The following is a 16,092-nucleotide window of genomic DNA, read 5'->3' on the forward strand; positions in this document are numbered from 1 at the left end:
GAACACCCTCTTCTTTTGTCGCACTGGTTTGGAGGAAGGGCATACACTCAGACGGTGGGTAATGACACTAAAATCTATACCCGGCATGTCTTCGTGACTCCATGCAAATACATCTCTGTTTCTTTTTAAGAAACAAATGAGATCTTTCTTGATCTTCGCTTCCAGATCTGCTCCAACCCTGGTACACCTCTCAGGGTTATTATCATCCAAGGGAACATCTTTCAATGCTTCAATGGGTTCTGCCACAACTTTCTTTTCTTCAATACTCATTGCTTGAATTTGCTCGTCCGTAGCCAGCATGGCTAGATAACACTCTCTTGCTGTCAATTGGTCTCCCTGTACTTGGCCTACCCCATGTTCCGTTGGGAACTTGACTGACAAGTGGTAGGTAGATGTGACTGCCTTCCACTTATTTACGGTCAGCCTTCCAATTATTACATTGTAAGAAGATGAGCAATCTACCACAAGGAAGTTCACCTCCTTGGTAACTTGCTGCGGATATGCCCCCATTGTCACTGGTAATGAGATACTACCTACAAGTTGCACCTTCATTCCACTAAAACCTACTAGAGGGGAGCTCGCTGGCCGGAGCAAGTCTCGTCCTAACCTCATCTGCTGAAAGGCTGGATAGTACAAGATATCAGCAGAGCTCCCATTATCTATCAACACCCTTCTAATCTTGTAATCCGCAATAAGGAGGGTGATGACAATAGCATCGTCATGAGGGTGATAAACTCTCTCTGCATCCTCGTCCGTGAAGGTGATCGCTTGCTCGTCCGTAGTCCTTGCTCTCGGTGATCGTCCAGAGAGCTGAACGCTTTGCACTGCTTTCAAGTATGCTTTCTTTGACTTAGACGACTGTCCTGCAGAACTTCCCCCTAGAATAATTCTTATTTCTCTGAGCGGTGGTCGTGATGATTCTTCCACATTTCCTTTCAATTTCTTGTCCTTGTGATCTCGTCCAAGGAAATTTCTCAGCTTCCCTTGTCTGATGAGATTCTCAATCTGCTGCTTCAAATCGAAGCACTTGTCCGTGTCGTGCCCATGATCTCTATGGAAGCGACAATACTTGTTCCTATTGCGCTTGTTGGGATCTCCCTTCATCTTTTCTGGCTACTTTAAGGAAAGCTCGTCTTTAATTTGCATGAGGACTTGCTCGAGCGGCACGTTCAATGGAGTGTATTGTTGGTTCCTCGCTGATGGACCTGCCTTTTTCTCTCGGTCTTTCTTATCCTCCGTTCGTCCCTTCTTTGGACGAGGACCCTGTTCAGAATGACGAGCAGGATTTGTTTCCATTCTCTCAGCCCTTTTCCTCTTCTTAGCTATGATCGCGTCCTCTGCATTCATGAAGTTTTGGGCAGAATGGACGAGTTCTGCCATGGACTGAGGTTCCTTCTCATAGAGTTTATGTATAAACAAGTCAGAATTGACCCCATTATGGAAAGCTGCCAACAGTAGCTTGTCATCTACCTCGTCCACGGTCAGGGCTTCCCTATTGAAGCGTGTGATGAAGGAACGCAAGCTTTCATTCTCTCCTTGCTCTATGGTTAGCAAACTAGACGAGGAACGCTTATGTCTCTGTCCTCCAATGAAGTTATTAACGAATAATTTGCTTAATTCCTCAAAAGAACTTACTGAATTCGGGGGTATTTTACTGAACCATACTCGCGCAGGCCCTTTGAGGGTAGTTGGAAAGGCTCTACACATTATCTCATCCGGGACCCCTTGAAGATGCATAGTAGTCTTAAAGGTAGCAATATGGTCAAAGGGGTCACGTCTGCCATCATATGAGTCTAAGGAAGGCATCTTGAACTTTGGTGGTAAAGGATGGCTATTGATGGATGCGATAAAGGGTGAGTCAGTTCTGTGAACTAAATCTTCTACAGGATTGGTCCTTCTCATGCTCTCCCTCATTTCATCCATGACTTTTCTCATTTGGTCCACTTCCCTCTCTAAGTGTGGTACCCTCCGTGAAACAGCACCCTTTGATTGACTTTCAGGTTCAAGGTTTCTTTCACCTTCCTAACTTTGTTCACGCTCCTCTCCACGAGCCTCGTGCCGTTGCCTCCTGAAATTAATCTCCCTCTGCAAGTCTTGATTTTGGCGAGTCAATTCTACCATGGCAGCAGCCATGGATTGCATGTGCTGGGCAGAAGAGGGCTGCATGGCGGGCGCCGATTGTTGACCGCGATTGGGATTATTAGAAGCGTCTCTACTCTCTTGGGGGCTTGGACTGGTAGCCCTTGATCTTGTCCGAACCATCTCAGTCCTTTTTCCTGAGAAAGAAATAGTAGGACTCGGCAAATGAAATTCAAAAGCGGTGAATACAATCTAATTTCTTCCCCACAGACGGCGCCAACTGATGTTCCCAAGGAAATCAGTGGGCTGAGGATCTCCGGGTCTTGATCTCGTAGGGAGTCCTGTAAAATAAAATAGGATTAAAGGAGACCGGTGGGAGCCGGCCAAGGGTCCTCCGATGGCAAAGTTAATCTTTTTGCTAATCGTCGAAAGAAAGAAAGTGCTATCAAGAATTTTTCAGAATGTTTTTCATACCTTGCTTCTCTGCCAACGAGCCCTTTATATAGTGTTCGCCCAAAGCGGTTACCTTGTAACTTCCCCAGTCATCGCGGGTCTCGGGCGTAACCGCTATAACCATTATAGAGGTTACAATACTTAGATTCCTTAACTGATCATTTACTACAGAGCGGTTGATGGAAAATTGCATCAGTTGAGAATAGACACAACGTCTCATCTCGTCTGTCTTACCTTTACAAAGGACGAGACGCTGTCATAATGCCTAGCTTGTCCGTCATCTAGGACGGACGAGACATTATTACAATGCCTCGTCTTTGTCCCTCAAGATGACGGAGACCGATAAGGATGACTGTTGACTCAATTGGCAGAGGCTCCATCCTTTTCCTCAGACGAGGCGTGTGGACGACCTATGGGTTATCCTTTTTCCTTCCCCATCAGTTGGAAGAGGCGTGTGGACGACCTGGGAGTAGATACTTTTTCCTTCCCCATCAACAATAAAAACTAGAAAGGTAAATAACAATACAATCATTTCGTAAAGAAAATAGTACCAGCCATTAAAGTGTATTAAATATCAATGACTAATATTATTCTTACTCAAAAAATAACAAATTAGTTTTGTTCAGTAAGCTTTTTATATATATTATATATATTGCAGGGATAAGGGCCAAAATTATTTATTGGGCATTCGGCCTTGTCTGAGGACATGGACATGTTCGAGGAGTTGCAAATAATTGTGAGAGATTTCAATTTTAAAGTCTCATAAACAAGGAACGAATGGAAAATGGTCCGAGGATTAACTCCTCCTTGAATATAATGAATGCAATTCAAATCTATATTCCAACGATTAAGCTGACCTTCTAGGAGGCTCCAGCGATAAGGACGTGCATTATACACGTATAAAAGTGATGAGAACTCAGAAATATCCAAAGAAAAACTGCTACCACCACATTAAATGTATTACAGTTGATTTTCTGGCCACATTTATGTGAAGAAGACCTCTGAACAGTGCCGTCTTAGCTACTATGACTCATAGAAAGCCAAAGAAAATGTCTAATAGGACAGATACTTAAGTAAGGGCTCAGATGATCAATAAGTGTAAGATCAAGATGGTCCAAAGAGAGTTATATAATATGAGAGACCCTCTATGAGAAGGGGATGGGAAAAATAGAGAAAGAGTACTATAACAATCAAAATTGTATTTATACCCAACTGTTATCAATTTATAGAAACAAAAGACTTTCTCGGACAGTGAATTCATTCAGCTCTATTTTCCTTGTTCTTGCTTTATCATCTTTTAAAACCATACTAGCCGTTGTCAAATTCATTAGAGCTTAGTTTCCCAACCCACTCTCGACAAATTTATTGTATTGGGCTCACTGGGCCAAGATTCTATACATCTTGGGCTTGAGCTGCAAACCGTGTCCCTATATATATATAGTTGAGTTCAAGTTACACCTAGTATAATTTTAAGCAATGTTATACATTTCAATATTTTTTAATTGGATACAAATTTTGAAAAATCCATCGTTAGATTATATTAGCTTTATATGTTTTCCATGCTTGCAAAATTTCAAGGTAATAAAAAATCAATAACCATGTCATCAATGAATTGTTTAAATTCAAATTTTTGTAATTTAAAATAATGTATAAAATATGGGTTTATGGTTTGAGTGATAAATAACATCCAATTGACATTAATTTTAAGAACATATAATTCAACGATGGAATTTTCAAAATATGAATCCTATAACAAGTTATTGGATGGTGTAACATTGCTTAATATATTATAGCAAAAATTGTGCACCTCAATTAGGTGTTACTTGAACCCCTCTCTCTCTCTCTCTCTATATATATATATAAATATGTTATAGCAAAAATTGTGCACCTCAACTAACATTTCAGGTGTTTGAGTGTTTCCAACTAATGCACTTAGGGTTTAAAATTTTAAATCACCCTACTCTCTATTATTGATGTATTCAAAATATATATACAAGAAAAAGAAATCACGTACAAAAATAAAATGAACTTAAAAATTTGTTTAGGTGGGATCAGGCAACACAACATCACTAAAAGCAAATAGTCTCAAACTTTTAACTTTAGTTCTCAAACATCAATTAAGCAATTAAACTTTAATACCAAACATATATCGGATAATTGACCGTTTTATTTTTTAGATTCTTTGCGGGAGCTTTCAATTTGGATATCCCAAACTTTAATACCAAATACATATAAGTCAAGTGACCATTCTATATTTTAGAATCTTTGGGTCAACTTTAAACTTAACATGACTAGTTTTCAATTTAGGGAGCCAAATATATATATATATATATATATTTTATTATTATCTTACTTTCATATATACACACCCCATTCTTCTACTAATGGCTCCATCTAAACTATTCCCTTGCTTGTGGGTAGCGACCCATCCCACCACACACACCAGGTAATTATATATATATATACACACACAATTCTCTTCAAATGGCCCAATGGTGGAACCAAGGTTTGATCTTGTTTGGTTTATAAGTGACCTACACATATATACCACCTTGGCTTGGCGAGAGTCTTTAAAGGTAAAAACCAATTCAAATAATAAAAAACCATTTAGGTGAATTCTAAAAAATATTTTAATATAAGACAATCCATAAAAAAAAAAAAAATTAACATCTTTTGATATTGTACTTCTCTGTGAGAGGTTTTTTTACATGTAAAATTATATTGTGATTTTTTCTAAAGTTAAAATTTCACAAAGGATTACATAAAAAGAAGTACAAATCATGTGAATTATGATTTTTTTATTATTAATATTCACTCATAAATTTACTAAATTATAATATTTAAAAATTCTATATAAATTTTAATATCTATAATCACAACATTAGACTTGATTTAATTATGTGATTATCCTTATATTTTATTATTATACACGAATTTTAATAAAAAAAATAAATTATTACATTAATAATTTGGGCTTCTTTTTATCATTTTTATAACTTTTGAAAAGGGAATAAATTTTTTTATCCTCTCTCTCTCTCTCTCTCCCCTTTAAAAGGCATTGATTTTCTATTTTTTTTATAGATGAAGTTTGACATGTAAAAAAAATAATGATTTTATAAATGAAAAAAAGGAAATAAATAAAAAATATGAATGAAGGAAAGGAAAATATCAAATTATAAAATAGGATGGGAGCAAATTAATTTACACACATTAACTTTGTAAACTTTGGCCAAGCCGGGGCAATTCTCTCCCTCCTCCTCTTCTCTTACCCCCTAACTCTGTTATCGATTGCCTCATGATACTAGCTACAAATCTTAGACCTAATATCTCATAAATCTCATGATATCCTAGGAATCATTAATCCTTGGATTAGCCAAGCTATATTTTATTTTTAATACTCCTGCATTTTTTTTCTTGGTTTAACACTCTTTGGACTACCTTCATTGGTTATTTGTTAATTACAAGTAAATTGTATTTGAAATAAGATGAAAATTTCAAAGTTATATTAGCAATAAACAAAATCATATCATATATTTTATATAATCATGAGTAGTTCACCTACATTGAATAGCAATAAAAAAAAAAAAAAAAAGTTCAATTTTCATATAAGCAAATTGAATAGTTCACCTACAATTTGAAATGGTTTCAAATTAAACCCTAACCATTAAAATTTTTTAACTAAAGTGGTGAACTTTTCAAATTTTTTGAATTCAAACCTTTTTACTATTTTTAAAAATAATATAAATTCACTAAAGTTTTTTTTTTTTTTGAGAAAATTTCAACTTATGACGTCCATTCCTGATGATAGCTCTTTATCATCAGACCTAGACAATAATCAATTTTTAGTGTAAACGAAAATTTAATCCCAAATCTCTTATACAACTATCACAAATTTTCCCAATTAAATTAACTGAAACCTACAAATTCACCAAAGTTGATACCTAGTACTGAATAGGTTTTTCAATATATATATATGTGTGTGTGTGTGTGTTTGTGTAAATGCCTCAATAAATTTAAGGCAACTCAATTATAAATACTCTAATAAATCTAAAATTCATCCAAGACAATAATCAATTTTTAGTATAAACAAAAATTGAATCCCAAATTTCTTATTCAACTATCAGAGATTTTACTAATTCAATTAACTAAAATCCACAAATTCACCAAAATTGATACATAGTACTAATTAGGTTTTTCAATATATATATATATATGTGTGTGTGTGTGTGTGTATGCCTCAATAAATTTAAGGCAACTCAAATATAAATACCCTAATAAATCTAAGATACATCCAATTTCAAATCCAATTAACATGCTTAAACACCAATTTCACATACAATTTCAGAACACGATGAAATCTGTTGAGGAAAAAGCATAAACAGCGACCTCACCACTCTGCTCTCCCTCCCGCCCCTTACTTGAAAACAACCCAGATGATGCAAAGCGTGGTAGTAGCTTTGAAGACTACTAAAGGGTAAAGGCCATAACAAAACACTCAAGCCAGAGAAGTAACAAAATATTTACACGAATTTATTCACAAAGATTGTGGCCTATAAATCCAAATCTAAGGAATTAAGTCCCAGAAGACCTCCGAGGTGTAGCAGATTTTTGGAGGCCTAAAAATAAAAGATTGCACTTGTATACATTCTGAAATCCAAATTTATCATAACATAGAATACTTAAACAAAATTTCTAAAGCAATTTATCCACCAACGAGCAATGAAGGAAATCCAGGGTGTATTAAATTTATAAAACAGTACAAAATACACCGTGAAGCACCACAAGGACCCTTATAGACTAAAAGGTTTCACAAATTCCAGGTAACAAAACTAACAGAAAAAACCATCAGACCTCCCTTTTAACACAACTCACACACCACCTCTACTCAGTACCAAATTTCCAAGAAGTAATAACCAAAAGCTCTAACAAGACTGAAGACCAGGGACTCCCAATTTGAGGAGCTTAATCCACTTCTTCCATCTTGCTCTCCTCTGCAGCATCCTCCTCCAACGCAGGCATATCAGCATCATCACCACCGGTCTCTTCCTCATCGATGCTAAGACCAAGCTTCAACATCCTGTGAATTCTAGCTGCAAAAGTGTTGGGTTCTTCAAGGCTAAAACCAGAAGTCAAGAGGGCAGTCTCAAAGAGCAGCAACACTAGATCCTTGACAGACTTGTCATTCTTATCAGCCTCAGCTCTCTTTCTCAGCTCCTCCATTATGCCATTGTCAGGGTTAATCTCCATTGTCTTTTTGCTTGACATGTAACCGCCCATGCTATTATCTCTCAGTGCCTGAGCCTTCATGATCCTCTCCATGTTTGCGGTCCAGCCGTACTCCCCAGTCACCAAACAGCAAGGAGAGTCTACAATTCGGTCAGAAACAACCACCTTCTCAACCTTATCTCCCAAGATGTCCTTGATGGTCTTGCACAGGTTCTCAAAAGACTTCTTTTTCTCCTCCTTTTTCTGCTTCTCTTCTTCGGTCTCATCTTCAAGCTTCAAACCCTCCTTTGTAGCAGACACCAATTTCTTACCATCGTACTCCTTTAACTGCCCAACAGCATACTCATCAATTGCATCAACCATATAGAGCACCTCATAACCCTTCTTCTTAAGCCTCTCCAAGAATGGTGAATTCTCCACCGCCTTCTTGCTCTCACCAGTAATATAGTAAATGTCTTTTTGACCCTCCTTCATCCTCGTCACATAATCTTTCAAACTAGTCAATTCGTCACCACTCTTTGTTGAGTGGTAACGGAGTAAATCAGCCAATTTGGCCCTGTTCTGGCTATCCTCATGGATACCCAATTTCAAGTTCTTTGAGAAGGACTCATAGAACTTGTTGTAATCCTCTTTGTTCTCAGCGATCTCGTTGAACATCTCAATGCACTTCTTAACAAGGTTCTTCCTAATCACCTTCAAAATCTTGTTCTGCTGCAACGTCTCACGAGAGATATTGAGTGGCAAGTCATCAGAATCCACCACACCCTTCACGAATCCAAGGTACTCGGGAATGAGCTCCTCACAATTGTCCATAATGAACACCCTCCTAACATAAAGCTTGATATTGTTCATCTTCTTCCTCGTGTCAAAGAGATCAAATGGAGCCCTCTTTGGGACAAAAAGAATGGCCTTGAATTCGAGCTGGCCTTCAACAGAGAAGTGCTTTACCGCAAGGTGCTCTTCCCAGTCATTAGTCAAGCTCTTGTAGAATGCAGCATATTCCTCTTTTGTTATCTCCTCGGGCTTGCGAAGCCAGATGGGTTTCTGCTTGTTGATGAGTTGCCACTCGTGAGAGACCTCCTTGATCTTCTTCTTCTTCGACTTGGTCTCCTTCTCTTCATCAACTTCTTCAATAGCTCCTTCCTCTTCCTTCTTTGGTTCGTCATCTTCCTCGTCATCACTAATCTCTTTCTCAGTTGTCTTCTCAGTCCAAAGATAAATTGGGTAGCTAATGAACTCAGAGTGTTTCTTCACAAGGTCCTTAATCCTCCTCTCCTCCAAGTATTCCAACTGCTCAAACCAGTAACGGTACACAAAATCAATACAACACTAACTATAGATCAATCTAATAAAGAATTAGTAGTATATGTAAATTAAAGAAAGCATATATATCTGGATATTTTAACTTCTGTTGACTACCACTATAGTACACATAAATTTGTGGGAACACACATTCTATTATGTTTTTTTTTTTTTTTTTAAATAAATAATTCGGTTTTAAGAATTACAAATAGTAATAAACTAAGTTATGTATTTTTTGATTACATTATAAAAATGACCAACACTAAACAAGCTTTAATTACATTATGCTTGGTTGTCTCTAAAATTCTAATAATGTCTCCAAACAAATTGCATATTAAATTATATATGTTCTTTCTACAAATTCTAGAATTAGTTCATTATTTATAATACTAAAAGTAATAAATAAATAAATATTTGTACATACTTGAAATTTTATTATAAACAATAAAAAATTTAAATTAAAAAGATCAATATAATTAAAATAAATTATAAAATTTACTTTTAAATTTCTAATAATTGATTTAGCATTCTAAGTTTCTTGAAATTTAATTATCTAGAATAAACTATCCTAAAAATTTCATCTTTAAAAAAGAAAAAAAGAAAAAAAAAATCTCTCCTAACTATTAACAGAACATTTGTACTAGTTAAGTGTAACACATCTAGGACCTATGAAGGCAATGTAGTACATGTAATTTATTTGCAACAAAGTAGTTGAATTATTGATTTGAGGATTTTACCTGGTCCTCTTTGAGGAAGAGGGTGATCTTGGTACCCCTACCAAGTTGCTCTCCATCAACATCCCTTGTCACAGTGAAGGAACCCCCAGCTTGTGATTCCCAAATGTACTGTTCATCGTCATTGTGCTTTGTAGTCACAATAACCCTCTCGGCAACAAGGTAAGCCGAGTAAAACCCAACACCAAATTGACCAATCATGCTCACATCAGCTCCGGCCTGCAATGCCTCCATAAATTCCTTGGTCCCAGACCTCGCAATTGTACCCAAATTGTTCACCAAATCTATAACCCCAAAAACCAGACAAAGTATTAGCAATCTAAAATCACAGTAAATATTATTATGTGCTTGATAAGAAAACAGAGAAGCAGAATATATAAGTACCTGCTTTGGTCATGCCGATACCACTGTCGATGATAGAGAGAGTCTTGTTGACTTTGTCAGGGACGATTCTAATGAAGAGCTCTGGCTGAGCATCGAGTTTGCTCTTGTCTGTGAGGCTCTCAAAGCGAATCTTATCCAATGCCTACACACATGAATTCAAAACCAATCAGTCTTATTTCTCACCTAAAGAAAAACACACTAAACAGAGAGACAGAGAGAGAGACATACATCAGATGAATTGCTTATGATTTCACGAAGGAAGATCTCTTTGTTGCTATAGAAGGTGTTGATGATCAAGCTGAGAAGCTGGTTGATCTCAGCCTGGAAAGCGAAGGTCTCTGCATCAGCCATCTGCACATCCGCCATTACTGCACCAGAAGAAAGCGCTAGAGAAAAGAAAACTAAGGAAAGCGAGAGAAACAGAGAGAAACTTTTCGAGAGAGAGTGTAGAAAGCAAATGAATTGTGATGAGCGAGAGAATAGCGTAGAGGTGAATGGGTTTATATAATTGAGAGGGAGAGGGTTTCCGATGTAAGCACGGAGAAAGGAGAGAGAAGACTTGGAGTTGAATTAAGGGATTCTGGAGTCTTCTACGGCTCTGTGGAATTATTTGATTTTTTTTTTTTTGGTGGGCGTGGGGGTTGAAATTGAAACGATGTCGTTGCATTACTAATCCAGAAAGTTCCGTGTCCTCTTGTGGACTCTGGAATGTTCTCTTCCGTTTAGTGTAGGACTCGCTCGTGTTTGACTTTGCACGTGCCGGTTAACGTCTATACCCTATGCGCCTCTTCCGTGTATTTTTTTTTTTGGAGAAAACTACTGTGTGCAGGCTGCGTATGAACTATGAAATGAAAACTGAAAAGCCACGGACCAGTAGTTAATTTTTTTAACTTTTTGAGATACTTGATTATTCCATGCCTGCTAAGTAATTACGTGGAAGAATTATTTGACATGGCTCATAATGGAGTTAAGATTTAATTTTAAGGGAGGAATTTATGATAATCCAAATAATACAAAATCATTCATGTAAAAACTAGATGATACTTTAATATACAAAAAATCTATAGAAAAAAAACATGTTTGTTATATTATGTTTCTTTGTTAGGGGTTTATTTAGAGCATTCACAGCAGACGTGTCAAATATGTCAAATGCTAAACATTTTGCACATTTAACACACAAAACACAAAAAATCATCTTTACCAGATGTTTCAAATCTCATAATTTTTGCCATATATAAACAATACCGTTCCATTTTAGAATAGTACGAACAAAAATGCTAAAAAAAAAAAAAGTTTTTTTATTCATTTCTCTCTCATCCTTTTTGACTTTCTCTCTTCTTTCTCTTTCTTTTTCATTTTTTTCTTTCTCCGTCCTTCTTTGTCACTCTCTTTTCCTCTTTTCTTTTTCTTTCTCCAGAAGTTTCACTTCTATTTTTTTTCTTTTTCTTTTTTATATCACTTTCTATGCGCACCTCTTTGTCTCTCTCTCTCTCTCTCTCTCTCTCTCTCTTTTATAAGTGGTGTTGGTGGATGTGGGTTTGTGCCAGTGGTGGTTGTCGGTGTTGTTGCAGCAATAGTGGTTGTGGGTTTGTTTGATTTGGGATGAGTTTTGAGGTTTGTGAATGTGACGAGTTGTTGTGGATTTTTTTTCTTAGTTGGCATTGGTGGATGTGGGTTTGTACCGGTGGTGGCTGTCGGTGTTGTTGCGGCAATGATTGTTGGTGGTTGTTGTTGTGGCAATGGTGGTTGTGTATTGTTGCCGCTGTTGTTGTTGTGTTTGATGATGATGATGGTGGGAGGAGTTAATATATTATTTTAATATGTTGTCAATATTATTTTAATGTATAGAATTGAAGAATAGAACATCTGATAAATTGTATATTATAAAATGGTGTGGTAAAATAATAAAGTAGGCTTTTGATGTGTCCAAATGACATTTTTTATAGAACATTTGCTCACTTGAATAAACTATTTTCATTAACTTTTTGAACCCATAATTTCACTTAGGTCTCGTTTGGGAGGAGGGAATGGAAATGAATGAAAATAATAATTTTAGAATATTATTTCCTTCTTTTGTTTGGGAGTTTTAATACAGGGAATGGAAAGTTCATTCCCTTGTTTGAGAATTTAAGTGGGAGTGAATGGAATGGATAAGAGGGAACACTCATTCCTCTTTATTCCTTTAAAATCTCAAATTTTCATTCCTTCCGAAATTGGGAGGAATGAGAGGGAATGAAATTAGATTTAATGATTTTTTTACTAAAACTCCCAAAATGCTCCTATATATTCAACATTTTATTTTAAAATAGAGATCTAATAGTAATATTGTCATAAAATGATTCCATTCCATTCCCTTTATGTTGCTTCCAAATAAGATTACTTACATTTCATTCATTTCCATTCATTTATTTTAAAACATCCAATCAAGGTTACTTAATTTCATTCAAATTCTTTTTCATTCATTTCCCTTACTTAAATACTGATAGGAGCTGTTATGCTTGTCATTGTGCCTCATGGGTAGCTTAGTAGTTAGTCTAGGAGTTAGTTATGCCAGCTGTAAAATGGGAGGTTGTGGGTGGTTATGCTAGTTGTACAAATGGTGGTTAGTTGGTCCATAGTGTAACTACTGCCTTGTTAGTGATTGTGTAACAGAGTGCCCTGCTATAAGAAGCAGAATTGAGGGATGTAACAGGGAATAAAATAAGCATCTGTCATTTCTTACTTTCTTCTTTTCTCTATCTCTCTCTCATCTTTTTTTTTTCTCTCTTTCCCTCTTAAACTACTTGGAGGCCTAGTTCCCTCAAAAGAACTACCAGAGGTTGCTATCAATTGGTATCAGAGCCAATTTCTGTTGCCATGACAGAAACCCGATCCTTCTTTGTCTTAAATGATAAGTACAATGCTCTTTCTCTTGCCACAGACCAAAATGCCCAAGAAATACAAGGAATCAATCAAAAGTTGGATGCCTTCACAAGCATGTTGCAGACTTTAACTCAGACCATGCAAGAACTTACTGAGGCTGGTAGTCAATGGCATCAAAGACAAGCTACTCCTGAAAGACCTGTACCCCCAGTAGCTCTAGTTTTTCAAGAAACAACTTTAGCATCAGTTCCAAGGTCAGTGAAGCTAGAATTTCCAAAGTTCAAGGGGGAAAATCCAGCGAGGTGGGTATATAAGGCTAATCAGTTTTTTCAACTATATAATACCCCACCTAATCAAAAAAATTTGTTAGCATCATACCATATGGAGGAAGAGGCATTAATTTGGTTTCAAGAAGCAGAAGAGGCTGGACAATTCACAAATCGGGAAGCTTTTGTGAGGGCTTTACACATTAGGTTTGGAGCAAATGCCTATGATGATCCAATGGAAACTCTGACTAGGCTAAGGCAAGTGGGTAGTGTGGCTTTGTATAAGGGTCAGTTTGAAGCACTGTTTAATAGGATCAAAGAATTATCCGAGAAGCATAAGCTAAGTTGTTTTCTAAGTGGCCTTAAAGATGAGATCAGATTACCTGTTAGAATGTTGAACCCCTAGAGTTTGAGTGCTGCTTTTGGTCTTGCAAAGATCCAGGAAGAATACTTGGGGCTAGTAGGAGGATTCCAAATCCAAAACCTTGGAATGAAGGCAACAAAGACTCAATTCTTGGTCCTCCTCTAGTGATCAAGAATGATGCTAAGGGCTCCAAGTTACCTGTTCAGAAGATTTCTCCTACACAAATGGAGGACAAAAGGAAAAAAGGTCTGTGCTACTATTGTGAGGATAAGTAGAGTGTTGGACATAAATGCAGGACACCAAGGATCTTTTTTATGGATGGTTTGCAAGAAGTGGTTAGGGAGGTGGAGTCTAATGTGCCATTGGAAGAGGGAGGTGATGTCTATAATCCTCAACAAGAGCTAGATCAGTTTGATGGAAATGGCTGTTCTGAAGGGTTTGCAGAAATTACTCTTTATGTATTGTTAGGTAGTCCATCACTAGGTACTATAAGGATGTGGAGCAGAATTAATCATCATGATATGGTAATTTTGATTGACAATGGGAGTACTCATAATTTTTTGGATGAAGCACTTTGGAACCTATTAAAGCTACCAATTTCAACTCATGACTGTTTTGAGGTTAGGGTGGCTAATGGGGGGATGTACTAAGAACTAAAGGGGCTTCCCATGAAGTTCAAATCAAGTTACAAGGTACCTTGTTCCAAATAGACTTGAATGTTTTGCCTTTGGGGGGTTATGATGTAGTCTTAGGAACTCAGTGGCTGTACTCATTGGGCCTTATCCAGTGGAATTTCAAGAACCTTACTATGCAGTTTGATTATCAAAACAAATCAATACTGCTGCAAATTTTGAAATCTTCTGCTCCTGTTCTTCAAGATGGTGACTGGTTCTTGAAAACCCTAATCAAGAAAGGGTTAGTTTTGCAGATTGTTTCTTGCTCACCTCCACTTCCTTTGGTGCAGCAATCATCAGCCATTACCAACCTATTACTTGAGTTCAAGCAGGTTTTTGACATGTCAAAAGGTCTTCCTCCCTTAAGGGGCCATGAACACCAAATTATTTTGAAGGAGGGCTCTTCTCCAGTCTGTGAGAGACCATACAAGTACCCTTTTTACCAAAAATCTGAAATAGAAAAGATGGTACAAGAGTTGCTTGAAGTTGGTTCTATTAGGGTGAGTCATAGTCCTTTTTCTTCTCCTGTTTTATTGGTTAGGAAGGTAGATGGTAGTTGGAGGATGTGTATTGACTATATGTCTCTTAATAATGTCACTGTGAAGGACAAGTACCCCATTCCTGTTGTAGATGAATTATTAGATGAGCTGTGTGGTGCATCTATTTTTTCTAAGTTGGACCTTAGATCTGGGTACCATCAGTTTAGAATGAAGGAATGTGACATTGACAAGACTGCCTTTAGGACTCATGAGGGGCATTATGAGTTTCTTGTCATGCCATTTGGTCTCACCAATGCTCTTTCTACTTTTCAATCCCTAATGAATCACATCTTTAGACCTTACTTGAGGAAGTTTGTGTTGGTTTTCTTTGATGACATCTTGGTGTTTAGCAAGAATTTGGAGGATCACCTTACTCATTTAAGGATTGTGCTATCCATGTTACTCTCTAATTAATTGTATGCTAAGTAAAGCAAATGCGTTTTTGGCTGTGGAGAGGTTGAGTACTTGGGGCATTTGATTTGTGATGAAGGGGCTAGAGCAGATCCCAAGAAGACTGAAGCAATGCAATAGTGGCCTGTGCCTAAGTTAGTAAAAGCTTTAAGGGGGTTCTTGGGCTTGACAAGTTATTATAGGAAGTTTATTAAGGACTATGACACTATTGCTGCTCCCTTGACTGCCCCTCTAAAAAAGGATGTTTTTGCTTGGAATGCACAAGCTGATGCAGCTTTTGTCTCACTTAAACAAGCTGTGTCTAGCCCTCCTGTCTTTGCCCTTCCTAACTTTTCTAAGCCTTTTGTGGTGGAGTGTGATGCTTATGGCAGTGGAATTGGGGCTGTGTTGATGCAAGACCATCGACCATTGGCTTTTCATAGTCGAGCTTTCAAGGACAAGAGTTTGCACCTGTCTATTTATGAGAAGGAGTTGCTTGCCTTAGTTACTGCTGTAAAAAGATGGAGATCCTACCTTGTTGGTAAACCCTTTATCATTAAAACGAATCAACAAAGTTTGAAGTATTTGTTAGAGCAGAGGGTAGGCACACCTGCTCAACAAAAATGGATCACAAAGCTCTTAGGTTACTATTTTTTAGTGGAGTACAAGAAAGGTCAGGAGAACAAGGCTACTAATGCTCTTTCTAGGAGAGTGTCTAACCCTTCCCCAGCTGTATCCTTATTAGATGTTCCTTCTTCTTCCATATTGTGATTGACTGCATCTTATGAAGAGGCTCACTTATACTTAATTTCCTTTCCT

General features: G+C 37.1%; 2 protein-coding genes across 2 annotated transcripts; both read right to left on the minus strand.

The window, feature by feature from the left end:
- Window positions 1–1,113: 1,113 nt before the first annotated feature.
- Window positions 1,114–1,923, minus strand: LOC136061768 (uncharacterized). Its single transcript, XM_065760028.1, has one exon. The coding sequence runs from the start codon at window positions 1,921–1,923 to the stop codon at window positions 1,114–1,116; it is 810 nt and encodes a 269-aa protein (XP_065616100.1).
- A 5,329-nt stretch (window positions 1,924–7,252) lies between these two features.
- On the minus strand, window positions 7,253–10,750 carry LOC112015652 (heat shock protein 83). The gene is made up of 4 exons (XM_024048086.2): window positions 10,407–10,750; window positions 10,179–10,320; window positions 9,798–10,078; window positions 7,253–9,048 (listed from the first exon to the last, which is right to left on the minus strand). The coding sequence occupies exons 1-4, from the start codon at window positions 10,542–10,544 to the stop codon at window positions 7,495–7,497; spliced, it is 2,115 nt and encodes a 704-aa protein (XP_023903854.2). The 5' UTR covers window positions 10,545–10,750; the 3' UTR covers window positions 7,253–7,494.
- Window positions 10,751–16,092: the final 5,342 nt, after the last annotated feature.

Source organism: Quercus suber, unplaced genomic scaffold (genome assembly GCF_002906115.3).
Source record: "Quercus suber isolate HL8 unplaced genomic scaffold, Cork oak 2.0 scaffold_350, whole genome shotgun sequence".
NCBI classification, from domain to species: Eukaryota; Viridiplantae; Streptophyta; class Magnoliopsida; order Fagales; family Fagaceae; genus Quercus; species Quercus suber.